A 17,525-nucleotide genomic window follows, 5' to 3' on the forward strand; every position below is an offset into this window, starting at 1 on the left:
GTAACAAATGATGATAGCACTTTATCTCTGTTCCTTATGGATAAAGCAGATATATTCTTCATGGTTTATAAAAGGTCACATGACTGCTTATTTTTCTATTAACAGATGGCATGTCTGTCACGTCACACCGGATGGAAAGCTCCGGCACGGTTACTCAGCAAATCACCAAAGAGTACTTAACGCGAACAATGATGTCAGAAGGATCCGTCAGCAAGCAGGTGGAGCGTCAGTTCTACGAGGCCTAAGAGATTTTTCACAACCAACGACACTGGACTATGTAACTGCCTGGGGGCCGCAGTCCCTTCCCTGGCACTTTTTCCTTTGTGCTGCGGGAATCTCAATTGTGCTACTCATATCTTGTAAACTAGACAGTACAGGAAGGGATGGGGGTATGACGGCAATATTAATGTTGGTGCTACACAAGGTACCAAATGGGATAACATCCCTTCACTGTCTGCATCAAGCTTTTCAATGTAATGCTCAATAATTGTAATGCTCTGTGGGAAGAAATTGCGCTGACAGAACTTTTCCAGCATCCTGCATCCCACTACATGCTTTAAACCAAAACTTTATTTAATGCTTTGTAAATAACTTACTTTTTTAAAAAATATATGACAAAGGGAGAATTTATAAACAGTTAAAGAGGCTCTGTCACCAGATTATAAGTGCCCTATCTCCTATATAATCTGATCGGCACTGTAATATAGAGAACAGTGTTTTTTTCTATTTTGAAAAACGATCATTTTTGAGCAAGTTATGAGCAATTTTAGCTTTATGCTAATGAGTTTAATGCCCAACTGGGCGTTTAACTTTTGACCGATTGGGCGTTGTAAAGAGAAGTGTATAACGCTGACCAATCGGTGACCAATCAGCGTCATACACTTCTCTCCATTCATGTACTCCGACATCGTGATCTTGCGAGATCATGCTGTGCGGTCACATACACACACATTAACGTTACTGAAGTATCTCGAGAGTGAATAGAAATCGCCTCCAGCCAGGACGCGATGTCTATTCACACTCCCGACACTTCGGCAACGTTTGTGTGGGACTTAATCGCTGCACAGCGTGATCTCACGCGATCACGCTATGAATGACAGCCCACTTGGTCAAAAGTTAAAAAAACACCCAGTTGGGCATTAAAGAAACTAAATTAGAAAAAATCTAAAATTGCTCATAACGGATTGTTTTTTATTTTTAAAAACACTGTTCTCTACATTCCAGCGCCGATCACATGTAGGAGATATAAAGCACTTATAATCTGGTGACAGCTTCTTTAAGGTCTATGTTGAGGAGAGATCTTGCCGACGATACTGCAAATAGTGTACTGTGTCTTAAGGGTTTTCTATTGGTCTCTGGTACTTGTTGTTGATATAACATGCTTTCTCTTAGTTGCCTATAATTAATAAAAGATTTCATATTCCATAAATTCAGGTACTTTTCTAGAACTATTGCTTTACTGAAAATTCCCGACATTTTCGGTAGTCGATCGTGGTAACCACCGTGGGAAGTGGAGATAAACCAAAGCGAGGATTCATCGAAACGAGTGCAATAGAGATGTGGAGCACTTGCCCATAACCACCCATCAGTTTGAGGATTTCATTTTCCAAAAGGTTCTCTGGAGAAGGAGCCGGAATCTGATTGGTTGCTATAAGCAACTACTGTTTTTCCTACCCCCAGTTTTGCTTAATCTCCCCAGTTGTAGTTATAAATATCCCAACCCAAGTACATAATGGGAAAATAGGAGACTTTAAACCCAGCAAATCCGCTTGAGACAGAAGCCTGGTTACTTTATTTCCCAAATAGCAGGACATGAATACAACGGAAAGTTATTGTTGCAATACCCCACATCCAGCCGACGGCTTGGTCATGTAGAATGATGGCGATCCATTGAATTTCTCCTGCAGAAAAAAATGGATAACTTTCAATGCATGCTTTGTTTCCTCACAACTTAAATCAATAAATATTTCTTGATGATTTGACTTTATAAAAAATATGGGGGCGGCGGGGTGTGCAGCAAATTCTTAAAGGGCCGGGGGGGGGGGGAGGGTGTCGAGTGAGGGCTCATATGAAAGCTCTTTTCAATACGAAAACAATGGCGCAATAGATTGAGAAAAAAAAAATTTTGCTGAGATATTTCACTTTAAAGTTATCATCTTCATTATCAGCTACCGCCGGTGTTCGCATTGCCCAAAATCTACCGTGCGGGTAAAATCCTAAGGGTATGTGTATGTATGTATGTATGTATGTATGTATGTATGTATGTATGTATGTATGTATGTATGTATGTATGTATGTATGTGTGTGTGTGTGTATGTATGTATGTATATATGTATGTATGTATGTATGTATGTATGTGTGTGTGTGTATGTATATATGTATGTGTGTATGTGTGTATGTGTGTGCGTGCTTGGGAATGCCACATCAAGGTGACTTTAAATTACGTATTATTATAAATCTGCCTTGGCGATTCTTTTAACAGTTGACAATGAAATTGGATCACGGATGGGATAAGTGGCATTGAATAAAGCCGCTACTTCTCGATAGGATATTATTTTTTTTCTTCGCCATACCCTCTCATTATCAATAAAGTGACCCTTTCAGTTTAGAAATGTACAAAAATGAAAATTACTCTCCGAATTAGCGCTCTCTAAAATTCACAAGAGACTACCGAAATGTGTACACATGAAATCATGCTACAATCGTAGACCAGGTCCATTTTGTATCGCTGCGGCCGATTGTAATAATACATCATTTAAAGTCACCTTGATGTGACACACACACGGTACATTTTGGGTAATGCCAACACCAGCGGTAGCCGATAATGAGGATGATAAATTTAACGTTAAATATCTAAATGATAAAAAATCATGGCTCAAAATCGATTGAGGCATTGTTTTCATATTAGCTATAGCTAAAGATACAGCTAGGGAATACAGAGCAGCTGTGTAAAAACTATTTATAAAGTTGACGTTTTTGGGTTTTTAATTTTTTTTAAATAAAAAGGTCATTCAAAAGATTCACATATCCTTTAAGTCCGGGTTCCCACGGGTCGGATACGCCGCGTTAAAACTGCGCAGCGTATCCGACCTGGAACCTGCAGTACATTCCGCCCGAAAAATCACACCGCATTTTTTCCGCGCTAAGTTTTGTAATAAAAGCATTTTCAGACAAGTTTTTTCAATTCCTTTATTATTACTCAAACTTTTGGGCTGTGGGCCTATATTTCCGACGGTTATAATCTTACTGTCCCATGGGACGATCAGTCACCTTAATTTGCCGTTTGGTCTTCTCAGCAACTGAAGTCTCCAGTAAAGTTACTGTACAACCTCCAAAACCTCCTCCTGTCATCCTGCTGCCATAAACACCTGGAATTTCCACTGCGATTGAAACCAACTCATCCAGCTCTGGACAGCTAACCTCATAATCATCCCTACAAGAAAAGGGCCATAGTCACTGCCGTAACTAGCAGAGGGTAACAGACCGCAGCAAAACCAGGCTTAAGAACTCATTTCTCACTTAAAATTAGGGTCAGTCCACACCGAGTTTTTTGGCACTAACTTTGACGTGGAAACAGTGTCAGAATTAGCGCCAAAAGATGGCGGAAATCGCCCCCCCAATGATTTCCCTGGGGGTCAGAGGCTGACCGAAAAAAAACAAAATAAAAAACCGTTAACGCTGGCTGTTCAAAATCTGCCTCAATTGCTAAAGGAATTTTGAGGCAGATTTCGTTTGCCTGCAAAAAACTGTGTGAACTACCCCTAAAGGCAAGATTTTAAAGCATAAAAAAGGGGTATTAAAAAAAACCCAGAGCCATGTTATCCATAGGCTGTTTCTAGTACAGCAGCAGTTGCAATCACATAAATGGAGCCATGCTGCAATCACACAGCCCATGGACAAGAGTGGCGCGATTTCTCAAATGTATTTATATTTTCCCTCATACAACCGCCAATTAAAGTGTACCTCTACTAATATAAACATTCCACACCTCTGACATATCAAACTAAACAAAATACATATCATTATGGATAATAATCTCCACCTAGGATGTCTGTGGGGTTCAGGGGTATAGGTGCCTCATACTGTTACCATTGGGAAGGTTGGCTTAAAGAGGCTCTGTCACCAGATTAGAAGTTCCCTATCTTGTACACGATGTGATCGGCGCTGTAATGTAGATTACAGCAGTGTTTTTTATTTAGAAAAACGATCATTTTTGACGGAGTTATGACCTATTTTAGCTTTATGCTAATGAGTTACTTAATAGACAACTGGGCGTGTTTTACTATATGACCAAGTGGGCGTTGTACAGAGGGGTGTATGACGCTGACCAATCAGCATCATGCACTTCTCTCCATTCATTTACACAGCACTAGCGATATAGCTAGATCACTATGTGCAGCCACATACACAAACACTAACATTACTGCAGTGTCCTGATAATGAATACACATGACCATCCAGCCTGGACGTCATGTGTATTCAGAATCCTGACACTTCGCTAATACAATCCCGACACTACAGCACAGCAAGCGTAATCTCGTGAGATCACACTGTAAACTGTCATTTCAAACGAGATTACGCATGCCTTGCTGTAAATATCACTGAGACACTACAGAAGTGTCAGGATTCTGTATACACATCACGTCCTGGCTGGAGGTAATGTATATACACTGTCACGACACTGCAGTAACGTTATAGTGTGTGTATGTGGCTGCACATAGTGATAACTATATCGCTATTTGCTGTGTAAATGAATGGGGAGAAGTGTATGACGCTGATGGGTCACTGATTGGTCAGCGTCATACACTCCTCTGTACAACGCCCACTTGACCAAAAAGTAAAACACGCCCAGTTGTCCATTAAGAAACTCATTAGCATAAAGCTAAGATAGGTCATAACTCCGTCAAAAATGATCGTTTTTCTAAATAGAAAATACGGCTGTGATCTACATTACAGCGCCGATCACATCATGTACAAGATAGGGCACTTATAATTTGGTGACAGAGCCTCTTTAATGTGCAGGTTTAGTTAGGCCCCATGCACACGACCATAAAATTCATCCATAATTACGGACCCATTCACTTCTATTGCCCACGGGCACATCTCTGTATATTTACGGGAAAGTGTCTGTGCCATAGCAGGGTTCCGCAAAAGATAGGACACGTTCTATTTTTAGCTTTTTACGGACCGTGCTCCCATACTTTATATGAGAACACAGCCTGCAAATGCAGGTGGCTGCCCCCGGTCCGTGATCACAGGCACGGTCGTGTGCATGGGGACTTACTTTTACAGAAAATATTTGGTATAACAATGTATTTATCTTTTTAGAGAACTTTTCCAAACTCCTGGAAACTGGGTGACAACCAATATAGCGGCTATCATAGCTTCCCCAGCAATTGTCACTCAGTCTAGCCAGATTCATCATTGGCATACGGGTCTAGTTATTCTGCAACAGAACAGCCAAAGTATCAAAGCAAAACTGGGCAGTTCTGCCATTCAAGAGCCTGGGAAGCGGTGTGAGAACTCCTTTTTGAGCTGTATTGGTCGCTATACTGGTTATCCACCAGAAACACCTATATAAAAATACAACTGAATGGAAGGAGGACATGCTCTCAGCTTAGAGTCTTCCAAAAAAAATTAACATATGAAATCAGAAAACATTGCAGGGTTGCTGGAAGAATGTCAAATTACACAACCGTATATGACCTTCACATGACATTCAGGCAGCAGATCGTGATAAACCGGTAGCCAGCCACTGTGCCCCATAAATTGGCATCAGCCAATGTAAAAACTTCCCCAAGGATTGCGCTATTAGAATAATTATTATAGTATGGAATGGTGAACACCACAATTTCTTAATATAATAATTACTAATCACACCAAAAAGGTGAATGTTTCACTATAATTGTGTCCTACCTCAATGAGTTGTGGCTCTCCACCATTAATTTACCAAACAATCGGTAATCCCCGTTCTCCAAAGCTTCCGCTGCCTTCGTTGTGCGCTCTATTTCTGTGATGACATGGCGGGCTCGGGTGTAGCACACCTCACTAAGACTGTCTTTTTGAGCTGAAATAATAAAATCAAATTAAAATCACCACCAGGGTATGAGAAACGGGGCCGGTTCAGTTGCGGCTTTTCTGCAACGGATTTCATTGCGGAAAATCCATTGCGTACTACATTTCAACAAATCTCATCCACACGCAAAAAAAAAAGTGCGGAAATTGACTGGCGGTGCAAATTCTCAATCGGTAGAATGTCAATTTCTCTTGCGAAAACGTTGCAGAATTTCCGCGATTTTTTTGTTCCTAGACTATACATCAAACCACTTACCCTCCAGATCTTCCATACTGGCATCCCTCAAACTTTCTTTCCCAAGAGCCTTTGCTGCCTCCTTGCACTGTCTCCTGCGTGTGGGATACTCGCTGCCGGTTAGTTCATGGCGTACGTTAGAATTTGTGATGAGTACGGACAAATTGGGATCGGTCAGGGGAAGTGGTTTTACTTCCAGAGACCTGAAACAATACAAGAAGAGTAAGTGACCTTCTATATACCATGAAAAGAACCAGGCCACGTCATAAGTATGACAAACTACAAAAACAAATACTAAATGATACTCATAGGAAGACGTACATTTCTAATATGTCATCATTTAATAGAAAGCATCTTTCTACAAGTTTCTTTTCTGCATTGAAGTTTTTCACTGGTTTTAAAAGGGGTTATTGTTAAAAGGGTCCCCCGATTTGTAGATCAGTGTGCTAACGATCAGTTATAATCAAGTGCTCAAATTCCCTGCAGCACCACCTGTGGGGAAACGGATCATTACAGTTTCAACTTAAATCAATGGGCTGTCCATGTATTACATGGAAAGGCCGGGTCCTTCAAATCAAGAGACACTTTGGCTAATAGGCGAGTGTCCAGAACGCGGGCCCCCTCTATTTACACAGAATCTTTTAATAGACAACCCCATTAAGTGCCATGGTGAGACAGACAAAAGTATAAGATGATGGTAGAATTTTTCTCCAAGAAGATTCAGTCCCAGGGTGTGTTTGAGTTGCGGGAACTCAAAGCAGGGCGAGCAGGATCTGGAAACAGTAAGGATGTTTTATGGGAGAGGTGGAGAAGATTAAGATACATTGACCTGGGGTACGTTTGGAAATGCTACAATGACATGGATAGAAATTTATAATGCATTCGGAAAGTCTTCAGATCCTTTAAATTTTTTCACATTTTATGTTGAGGTCCCCCATTATTCTGCACTCAATACCCTATAATCACAAAGTGAAAACCGAATGTTAGCAATCTTTGCTAATTTATGGAAAAGGAAAAAACTAAAATATTGCAGAATTATGAGGGGGAAACTTAAAACGGTGAAGGTAGTAAGATCACTATGTGCTGTGTAAATGCATGGAGAGAAGTGTATGACGCTGATTGGTCACTGATTGGTCAGCGTCATACACTCCTCTGTACAACGCCCACTCGGTCATATAGTAAAACACGCCCAGTTGTCCATTGAGAAACTCATTAGCATAAAGCTAATATAGGTCATAACTAAGTCAATAATGATCGTTTTTCTAAATAAAAAACACTGTTGTTATCTACATTACAGCGCCGATCACATTATGTAGAAGATAGGCCACTTATAATGTGGTGACAGAGTCTCTTTAACATGGAAAAATGTGAAGAAAGTGAAAGGGTCTGAAGACTTTCCGAATTCATTGTAGATGGCTGCATCTTGACCCTACCCCTGTGAGCACTATAGTTACATATGTACATGATCGGCTTTTTCTTATCATCTGGGTTGGCTACGTAGCTCAAGTTAAACAGTTCCATTGAAGTGCTGTGGCCTGGAAGTTTACTAGGATTAACTCAATGAGGACATAAACTGCATGGGTAAACAAGCTTTACCTTCCGTCACTGGAACACTTGAAACTGCTCATTTCCAACACATACATAAACTATAGCCTCTCATGTACTGAATTCGTTAAGGTCTTGTTCCCACTGTGCAGTTTTAGAGCAGTTTTTGCATAAATGCAAAAGGGAAATCTCGTTCAGGTCGTCTTTCTTCTATACTTCGTACCTCTTTATGATCTACCCCTGGTTTTGTCTCAAAATCCAAACATAAAAAAAAAACATCACTGTGTGAACAAGGTCTAATAAAGGTTAGGACTAAACCCTTACACTGACCTGCAGTCAATGAGCATAGCATGGCACTCTTTTCCCATTACAGATATAAACTGGTCCATGATCCCACAGGGCACTCCGGAAAATGTATGTTCAGCTTTTTGACAGGCAAGTGCCTTCTGAACAAGATCGCCATCATCTGATACAAAGCACATATGACACAGAGATGAATTATTGAAGTATAAACTTCTGGAAAAAACATTAAAATGACAAGAAAGACTTAAGTTTAATAAGAACAGTAAAGAGGATCTGTTGAACATCCTAATGGCAAAAACAGACAACCAGACACTGCATTTAGTCATATGGTCAAATCAGCAGATCTAACCCTAACCCCACCGCTGGGACCCCCACCAATTGTGAGAACGAGGTTGCTGAACCCCCTCTCCTCCTCACTGCTCGATTGCAGGTAGGAGGAGCTTGAATTGAGTGGTTGTCCAACATGCGCCCGCCGCTCTATTCATAGTCTATGAGAATGACGGAAACAGCCGAGCGCAGTACTTGGCTGTTTCCGTCATTCCCAGAGGCTTTGAATGGAGCGGAAGCACGCCGTCTCAACCGCCACTACATTCAATGTCCTCACTGTGGTCGAGCAGTGAGGAGGATCTGGAGGATCGCCAGGCAGCAGGCTGGTATTATTAGGCTGGGAAGGGCCAAAAACAGTGGCTCTTTCTACCCTGGTAATGCTAGGCTGCAGCTGTTTCATTGTATCTGGCTGTTTACGAATGAAAATGATGGGGACCCCACATCGTTTGTCAATTATTTCCTCATTTTTTTAAAAGAAAGTACGACGTAGGGTCCCTGAGCGCCCCCCCCCCCCCCCACACACACACGCCCAAACATTCAACCGTGCCACACACAAACCCCTCCCCAACATGCTAAACACCCCGCCCCTTACCTGCAGTGCGGCCGGTCTTCACTAAAATGGCATCGGCTTTCCCCCTGAAAACCAGCCTCTATGCTGGGTGGCTCTGAACTGCGCATGCCACAGAGCACACTCAGTACAGAGATAGACGGCAAAAGCACAGGAGATGGGAGCGGGAGCCGTTCCTATCTGCTATGCCCTGTAGTTGCCAGATTTCATCTGTGTATGTGTCGTGAAGAGACACAGATTAAATAAGACATGGCAGCCCCCAGTACAATAAAAAAGTGTTAGTAAGTAATAAAACAAAAAAACATTGTGAAAAAATAAAGTAAATTCATTTTTTTTTAAATAAAATATATGACACCTTTCCTTTAAAGATACTAGAAGTATGGGAAAAAGTTTTAAAAAAAGCGGTCATTTGTGGACAACGGAGTGAATCTCGTTTCAAATTCATTCATAAAGCCAAACATGACTTCAATGTTCCTCCGCACTCTAATGCCCCAGGTAGACTAATAGCAGGTCATAGATGAAGTGCTCGAAAGCCAAACTTTTCATGGCATGTGGACCTGCTCAGATATAAACCAATATTGGGTCGACGTCTCACCTGGGGGGGATAACCCTAGATAACATTACCTCTATTGTTTCATTCAATGCCTGAAGCCTGCCATGCTCCATTGGCAAAACATGCTTTGCTATTGGTGGCCAAAATATGTGTAGCTACACATTTGGCTCCAACCATGACTGAGGTTATGTCACAGATGAAGTATATTCAGATGGATAAGACTGGAAATTGAGAGGGTTGAGGAGACAAGCAACAAAATTCTTCCAGAAACGAAATACATTTGGTCGCAAACATCTACAAACCCTGGAAATCGAGGAGTTAATGAACCCCTTCCATCACACTCCCTGGTACAAGATATTGCTGGCACATTGGGCCGACTGAAACAATAGAGTGACCAAAAGAAACTAGCAATCTATTTCTGACTCCATCCTATAGATGTGCACCGGAGATCCATCTGCATGGGTGGGAGGGCATCTCGCTTTATAGTTATATCTTTGTGAACGTTAAATTTTACTATGTATTAGGCTTGGGCAATGATGACCAACATAAAAATCACGATTATTGAACATGTAACCTCGATTAAGATTATTGAACAATTTAGACCACACCCCTTTTGCATGCCACACCCCCTATTTGCATGCTACGCCATTGAATTCATATTTATCCTCTGAGCCTGCCGTATACTACACTATAATATACCCCGACACTGCCCCCATACAGTATATTGCCCCTATAGTGCCACATAGGGGCAATATACTCACAGTATAATGCCCTTATATCTGCCCTCTACAGAGTATGCCCCACAGAGTATAATGCCTCCATAGCTGCTACCACAGTATAATGCCCCCATAACTGCCTTTCACGCAATATAATGCCTTTATAGCTGCCCTGACACAGTATAAGGCCCCCATATATGCACCCCACACAGTATAAGTCCCCTATAGCTGCCCCCACGCTGTATAATGCCCCCACAGCTGCCCTCAATAGTGCCTGATAAAAATAATACACACTCTCCTAACCCCGCCCCAATGACTAGTGGAGGAGATCCCTCTGCTCCGTGTAGCTCGGCGCAGACCGGCATGATGATGTCACTGCCTCGCATCCAGCGACATATAGCGAATGGTAGAGCCAGGACTTTACGGCCCACTGCTCTACCATTGGATTCAACTCTATCTGCGTCCCGAAGATGCAGATACAGTGTAAACCGGGAGAAAATAATTGACAACAAAAATTTGCAAGAAGAGGTTGATTAAATGCACTGAATTTCGATGAATTGCCCTAATGTGTACAATGTGTACTACAATGACTTGTATAATGGACACACTGCGACACGAGTGATATATTTGCACGTTACATAGTTGAAAAAAAAAAAAAACACATCTCCATCAAGTTCAACGAAGGGATGGTTATATATTATATATATGTAGTTTATACGTTGTATGTGAATGTATCTTGTATGCAATATTGTATCTTGACAAGGCTAATCATATTTCTTGAATATATTTGACATGTGAAAATCAATTTAAAAAAAAAAAAAAAAAAAAAAAAAAAGTGGCGGCCAAATGTTGCTTTAAAAAGTGTAAGGTAAAATATGTAAAAGACAACATACACTGCATTTTCATTTGTGGCAATTTAATAGTGTTTTTGCGGTCAGAGGTCTTTTTCTTCCCCCAAGACACAACATACTCTAGTTACGGTGGATGTCGCATCAGTTTCTCAAAAAAAAATAACCATCAAAAACGAAAAACTTTATTAACCCTTAGTGCCAACAAATATGCCTTTTTCACCGAGGGGCCTTAGACTAGACTTAGAAAATCCGGCGGCCTAGCCAAAGTCCTGCAAGGGTGTCCAATGCAGGTTGGAGCGCGTACTTGGCTGTGACGACAGCCGGGCTCCTGCTCCAACAGTAGCAATCGAAGTTTACTTCGATCACGACCGTTCAAAAAATTAAATGCTGCAGTCAATCACGACCGTGGCAATTAACTTGTTTGCAGTGAGGGGAGCTCCCTCTGTCACCCATTGGTGGCCCGCAAATGCAACCTCGAGGTGAACGCCGTAAAAAAAAACACAAAAAAAACCAAAAACACTTAAATTGCAATTTTTGCCATTGCCCCCCCAAAAACTTCACTTTATTCTGCGCCTCTATCCAATTATGGTGATACCAAATTTATATAGTTTTTTTATATTTTACTACTACATTTACTACTATATTTTAAAAGTCGTAACTTTTTTATTTTTCGGTTGATTGAGCGGTGTGAGGGCTTATTTTTTGCGGGACGAGCTGTAGTTTTTATTGGTACATACAACCTTTTAATAACTTACTTTTTTTTTTGAGCTCTAAGGTGACAAAAAAAACAGCGATTTTGGGGTTTTCAATTATTTATTTTATTTTTTACACCGCTAAGCATGCAAGTTAAATAATGATATATTGTAATAGTTCGGACTCTTACGGACGTAGCGATACCAATTTTGTTAATTTTTTTTACTTTACTGAAGAAAATGGGGAAAGGTGTTTTTTTGGGGTTTTTTTTTCATTAAATTTGTTTTTTTTTCCACTACTAATAATTTAATTTTTTTACACATTTTATTAGTCCCCTTGGATCGCTGGTACAATACACTGCAATATTAATGTATTGCAGTATATTGTCATTTTTACAGGCCGTCCGCTAGTCCCGGGTGTCAGCGGTAATACACAGCTGACACCCGCAGCGTATGGAGCGGGCTCAGCACGTGAGCCGCCTCCATACATCAACCCCCGCACCATGACATGCTATTAAGTCAGTGTGCAAAGGGGTTAATGCATAGCGGACGGTGCAAAGTGAAAACTGCAATTTTCCACTGATATGCCATTTTAGTGCACAATATGTTGTGCCCAGTTTGTGCCACTGAAGACAAATACCTCAAGACGTTATGCGGGTTGTCCCAGGAATGGTGATGCCATATCTCTGGACGTAAACTGCAGTTTGGGCACGCTGCAGGGCTCAGAAGGGAGGGAGCGCCATTAAGCTTTTGAAGTGCAGATTTTGCTTGACAGTTGTTCTGTTTGGGTTATTGCTTTTATTTCAGTTTCTGATGTGGGGGCATCTGTAATCTGTGTGGAGAACATCAGGGCATAATAAGAGGGTATAATAATGCGGTATATAAATAATTCATAGATATGTGGCCGCTGTCGCACTGATAAATGGCGCCCGATCTTATCCGCTTTTGGAGCTCTGCACATTTTGCATCGTCATATTCTGAGAGCCAGAACTTCGTTATTTTTTCACCACCGGAGCCGTGTGAGGGATTATTTGTTGCGAGACAATCTGTACTTTTCATTAGTACCATTTTGGAGTACATGTGATCTTTGATCACTTTATTACATTTTTTTGCAAGCCGGGTGACCAAAAACCAGCACTTCTGATGTTGTTTTTTATTTTATTTTTTTTACAGTGTTGACCGTGCGCTATAAATTGCATTTCACTTTATTCTGTGGGTCGGTACAATTACGGCGATAACATACATAGATTTTTTTTATGTTTTGCAGCGTTTGCATAATAACATCACTTTTTTATAAAATAATTTATTTTTTGTGTTACCATATTCTGAGCCATCACTTTTTATTTTCAGTCAAAGAAGAAGTGTCAGGGACGGGTTGTAGTTTTTATTGGTACTATTTTGGGGGCACATGTGACTTTTTGATCACTTTTTATTCTATATTTTGGAAGGGGTGGTGACCGAAAAAAAAAAAAATTGCGGTTCTGACAGTTTTTGATTGATTTTTTTTTTCATGCGGTTAACATAATACTTTTATACTTTGGGTCGTTGATACCAAATAGGTGTACATTTTTTATTTTTTTAAACGTTTTCAGTTTTTCCCTAGAATAAAATACTTATTATAGGGGGGGGGGGGGGGAAGTAGTTCTTGTCCTTTTACACTTTTTTTCTGTCCCACTAGGGGACTTGAAAACTGGCAGCTCTGATCGCTGCTATAATACATTACACAACCTACGTAATGTATTATAACGGTCATTGTGACGTGACAGTCACTGACCGGAAGCCTAAGAGGACTAGCCAGAGGCTGCTCCTTCTAGGCATCCATACATGGCAACCCGGAGGCCATTGTCTGGTCTCCGGTTGCCATGACAAGCATCAGCAGCCCCCAATATCAATTCGTGGGGGCTGCTGATCTGCTTCAAACCCCCATAAATGCTGCGATCACATTCGGTCGCCGCCTTTAAGGGGTTAATTACCTAAATCAGCGGCGATGGACCGCTGGCCGTCAAGACTGGAGTGTCAGCTGTCGGGGACAGTGTGCGCAGGGAACCACTCCGCAACTGTACGTCCCGGTGCGGGAAGCAACCCCTCACTGGGACGTAAGGTTGAGGCGCAGCGCAGGAAGAGGTTAATTGCCATTTTTTTCCACTGTCGTGTGAATGTAGCCTAAGGAGATAAAAATGCTTGAAACACATGGTGTATTTTTTTACGTGTGTTTTAAAAAGCTGGAAAAAAAAAAGTTTCAACATTATCACCATGTTGTTTTTAGGTCCAAAATTCTGTGACGTTTACTTTCTTAAAATATCTTTATAGTGGTCAGAGATTTGGGATAGAAAGATCGAAATCCCCTGCATAGACAGATGTTAAAATAAAAACCACATGTTAGTTACCTGTAGTCACCACTAGAGGGAGCATACTATTCTTAGCCATGCCACTTTTTAAAAAAAAAAAACAGATGCCAAAAGTTGTCTGAAACATTCAATTTGGTGCCTGCTCTGCAGAATGTTCTGCATTTTCCATAAAGTCTTATGGCCACCAATTGAACTAAGTTTTATGAAGCTGAAAGTTATACACGTCAATAATGCCAATCTCTGAGTAATATACATACGAAATACAGGACATGGACCTTCTAACCTTGGCACAGTTGTTGCAAGAAGGTATAGGAAGCAACTTCTAGAGATGCAGAACTTGACAGACCGCCACCCAATGGCACACTGGTGGCAATCACGGCATTAAACCCTGGAATGGGGCCAGCTGAGAAAATACAAAAGGAAAGTCACTGACATGCTCGTACAGTAGGGAGAATTACAGCACGTCCCCAAAATAAACACATTTGACACTTCAAAGGATTTGTCATCACAGACACCAAGCTCTATATGGGCGCCAGCATGTTGATCAGCTGATTGCCTATATCCAGCTCCCGAGACCCCCGGCAAACAGTGGACGTTGCTGCCGCCAGCCAGACATCTCCCCTGCAGCAGTCACTACAGAGTCAATTTAGTATTACGTAGCAGCCATTCAGATGTAATACAAGGACAGCCCTCACCTGTCAAATAGAGAGCCTATGCTGGTTAGTAGCGGTCGGCTCTGGAGGTACTAAGTGGGGGTACCCCCTTCCGGGATGTCCATCAGGGCATTTGGACATGGGTTTTCTTGATCGGACAGGCAGAATTAGTACAAAATAAATAAAGTTAATCAACTCTAAAGGCATCGTTCACATCTGTGTCAAAAGTTCCGGACAAAATAATGCAGCCTGCTGCGCTATTGTGTCCGGTAAAACGACGGACAGGATGGCGGAAACCCAACGGAACCGTGTGCTGCTGGTATTTTTGTTGTTCTGCTGATACGACGGAGCAGAGTAATGGAAATACCAAACGCAGATGTGAACGAGCCCTGACAGTGGGAAATGTTATCCAAAGTGGAACAACTTCTCAAGCAAACCCAAACCGTTCAAGCTCTTACCTCTGTAATGCTGAATAACCCCCTTCACATAATTAGCCCATTTTGGAGCTCCCGGTGTTAGAGGTCTGTTCACACTTGGAGTCTCAAATTCCACTTTATACGGCTCATCAGCCCCCTCAGCTGTAGTAACAATACAAATCTTTCCATCATCCCGGGGGCTCCCGACTATAACGGTGATGAGCGGCAGGGCCTGCATAGAAACACCAGATTACATTATTAGAATTGTAGTGAACAGCGCCCATTACACCCTCCGTACCTCCCTCCACTGTCTCTACTACCGCCCCAACTTCAATACCATATAGTGAACCACCACAAGACCATGGAAGGGTTCCTATAAAGGTCACATGACTTTTTTTCCTCTGGGGGCCAATTAAGTTGCTTGCAAGTTGCGGTAATTACGCCACTTTAACGTAGGTGCCCAGATTATGCCGCAAAGCCCTGGTCTTAAATTTAGAAACTTTTCTGATTTCTAGTAAAAGCATAACCCCTTATCAAAAATCATGCTCCCCTTATTATGCCCGTCACTCCACCATGCTCGTTGTGAGACACCAAAAATCTGCATCCTGAGGACGCAGGTACAGATAAAACCAGAAAAAAAAGATATAAAAATGGCAGAAACCGATTTGTGCAATACGACATTGTTTAATTGCACGGAATTTCATTGTTGTTTTTTTTACGATTAATAGTCACAGTCAAATTGCAGTTTTTGTGGGTAAAACGCACCATTTTTTTTTCCTGTTTGTAAAACATAATGTCACACACAATTATTTTGGGCGCATTCATTCTACCAATCTGCATGAGCAAATGGCCCAAAAAATGATATGTTATAGTAAATTAACTATAGTGCAGGACCTCCCAGCTGAGACATTACTGATAGATCTGAGCAGCACTGCAGTACAGGACAGGGACCGGTCCCGTGACCACTCACTCATCACATAACCGGGCGCCACCACACTTCACAGAACTCGGTCCCGGATCCCTCACCATGGGCAGCACGAAGCCTCCATTATAGTCGGTGTGCTCGCCGATCAGATTCACCCTGCCGGGGGCGAACACTGCGATGTGAGGCTCAGCCTCGCCGAAGATCTCCACAAACACCCGCCGCGCTTCCTTCTCAGGTAGAGACATTTGCGCTACAGGACTCAGTTGACATCCGGGTGTCTGCTGACCACGCCCACACGTAGCACCTGACCTGTCCCGATTCTCTATAAAGTTGGCCCCAAGGAGACTGCTGCAGTAGCAGCTTCTTCTCGATGTCGGAGCAGAGCTGCTAAGCTGACTGCTGGCCGCTGTTTAGAGGGTTGAATAAAGCTCATGTTCAGGTCTATTCACATCTTGTGGTAATATTGCGACTTTTTCTGCAAATTTTTGGAAACCGCAACAAAAATCACGATTTGACCATAACGTGTGAATAGACATTGCAAATGCTATGAGGCTCCACTGCAATTACTGAATCCAATGCTTCTGCAAGACAAGGTGACTGCAACATAATCATGTAAATCAAATAGAATTAAAAAAAACATACAACCAGGAAATAAAAATAGATTAGAAAAAAAAATAATGAATATGTTTTAGTATATTTTTTTAATACGTAAAAAAATTTGTAAGGGGATACATTCCTTTGAAGCGTACCTCCAATGACATTGCCTAAAAATCAATCATTTTTTGCACAGCTGAAGAGAGGCCGAAGAGAACCCGAATACGTTGCTGGCCACCTCGTCTCCTCCTCTTCTTGGGCGTCTGCACCGGCGTTGTCCTATAAAACGATTGTTGTATGTTCTCGGCTGGAAGGGCTCCTGTCCCTCTCCGCCTGATCCTGAATAGGACGATCCTGATGAGTTGTATTGGCCTCTGCGTGTTGTTCTTGTAGCAGTGTACCCTTCATGCCACCTGTAGACCCTATGGTTGTTGTAGTCATCCAGGTCTCTCCGGAACTTCTTTCTCTTTCGTGACTCGACTTCACATTTGTGTGTATTTAGAGTGGATTTAAGTTTTCCTTCGTAATCGTTGTAATCCGTAGTCGACATTGTAGCCTTCAATTGGAGTTCGGCTGATGATATTTGTGTCTTCAATTTCGCTATGCTCTTTTGAAGATAGGAAATCGTCAAGGTCATTAAATTGAATGAGTATTTGTTCAGAATTTGCTCAAACTGGGTGCAGTAATCTTGGTCCTCGTTGAAAATTGTGGGCCTTATAGGTAT

General features: G+C 41.7%; 2 protein-coding genes across 5 annotated transcripts in view; one reads left to right on the forward strand and one right to left on the reverse strand.

Annotated features, from left to right (window-relative positions):
- Positions 1 to 1,894, forward strand: part of ITGB4 (integrin subunit beta 4) — a 121,745-nt gene extending 119,851 nt beyond the window's left edge. For all 3 annotated transcript variants that reach the window (XM_075845877.1, XM_075845875.1, XM_075845876.1), the window contains one exon: positions 106 to 1,894. In XM_075845877.1, the coding sequence (XP_075701992.1) occupies positions 106 to 245 (140 nt within the window). In that variant the 3' untranslated portion in view covers positions 246 to 1,894. The remainder of the gene's footprint in view (positions 1 to 105) is intronic.
- Positions 1,747 to 17,458, reverse strand: GALK1 (galactokinase 1). Of its 2 annotated transcripts, none has more exons than XM_075845879.1 (8): positions 16,957 to 17,458; positions 15,325 to 15,514; positions 14,497 to 14,616; positions 8,186 to 8,321; positions 6,332 to 6,513; positions 5,917 to 6,067; positions 3,271 to 3,433; positions 1,747 to 1,901 (listed from the first exon to the last, which is right to left on the reverse strand). In XM_075845879.1, exons 1-8 carry the CDS (start codon positions 16,966 to 16,968, stop codon positions 1,830 to 1,832), a joined length of 1,026 nt encoding a protein of 341 aa, XP_075701994.1. In that variant the 5' UTR covers positions 16,969 to 17,458; the 3' UTR covers positions 1,747 to 1,829. The 2 variants fall into 2 exon arrangements, with proteins under 2 accessions (XP_075701994.1, XP_075701993.1); XM_075845878.1 differs by lacking the exon at positions 16,957 to 17,458 and adding an exon at positions 16,309 to 16,490.
- Positions 17,459 to 17,525: the final 67 nt, after the last annotated feature.

The sequence above is a fragment of the Rhinoderma darwinii genome, chromosome 13, assembly GCF_050947455.1.
Source record: "Rhinoderma darwinii isolate aRhiDar2 chromosome 13, aRhiDar2.hap1, whole genome shotgun sequence".
Classification (NCBI taxonomy): domain Eukaryota; kingdom Metazoa; phylum Chordata; class Amphibia; order Anura; family Rhinodermatidae; genus Rhinoderma; species Rhinoderma darwinii.

What these genes read in the sequence shown, in the direction of transcription:
- GALK1 (XM_075845878.1), bottom strand. Translation starts at nt 16,452, where the DNA reads ATGTCTCTACCTGAGAAGGAAGCGCGGCGGGTGTTTGTGGAGATCTTC. An exon ending in GAGAGCCACAACTCATTGAG is followed by an intron (nt 3,434 to 5,916) that starts GTAGGACACAAT and finishes CTTTTCTTGTAG; the next exon opens with GGATGATTATGAGGTTAGCT. An exon ending in AGACCAAACGGCAAATTAAG is followed by an intron (nt 1,902 to 3,270) that starts GTGACTGATCGT and finishes TTTTTTCTGCAG; the next exon opens with GAGAAATTCAATGGATCGCC.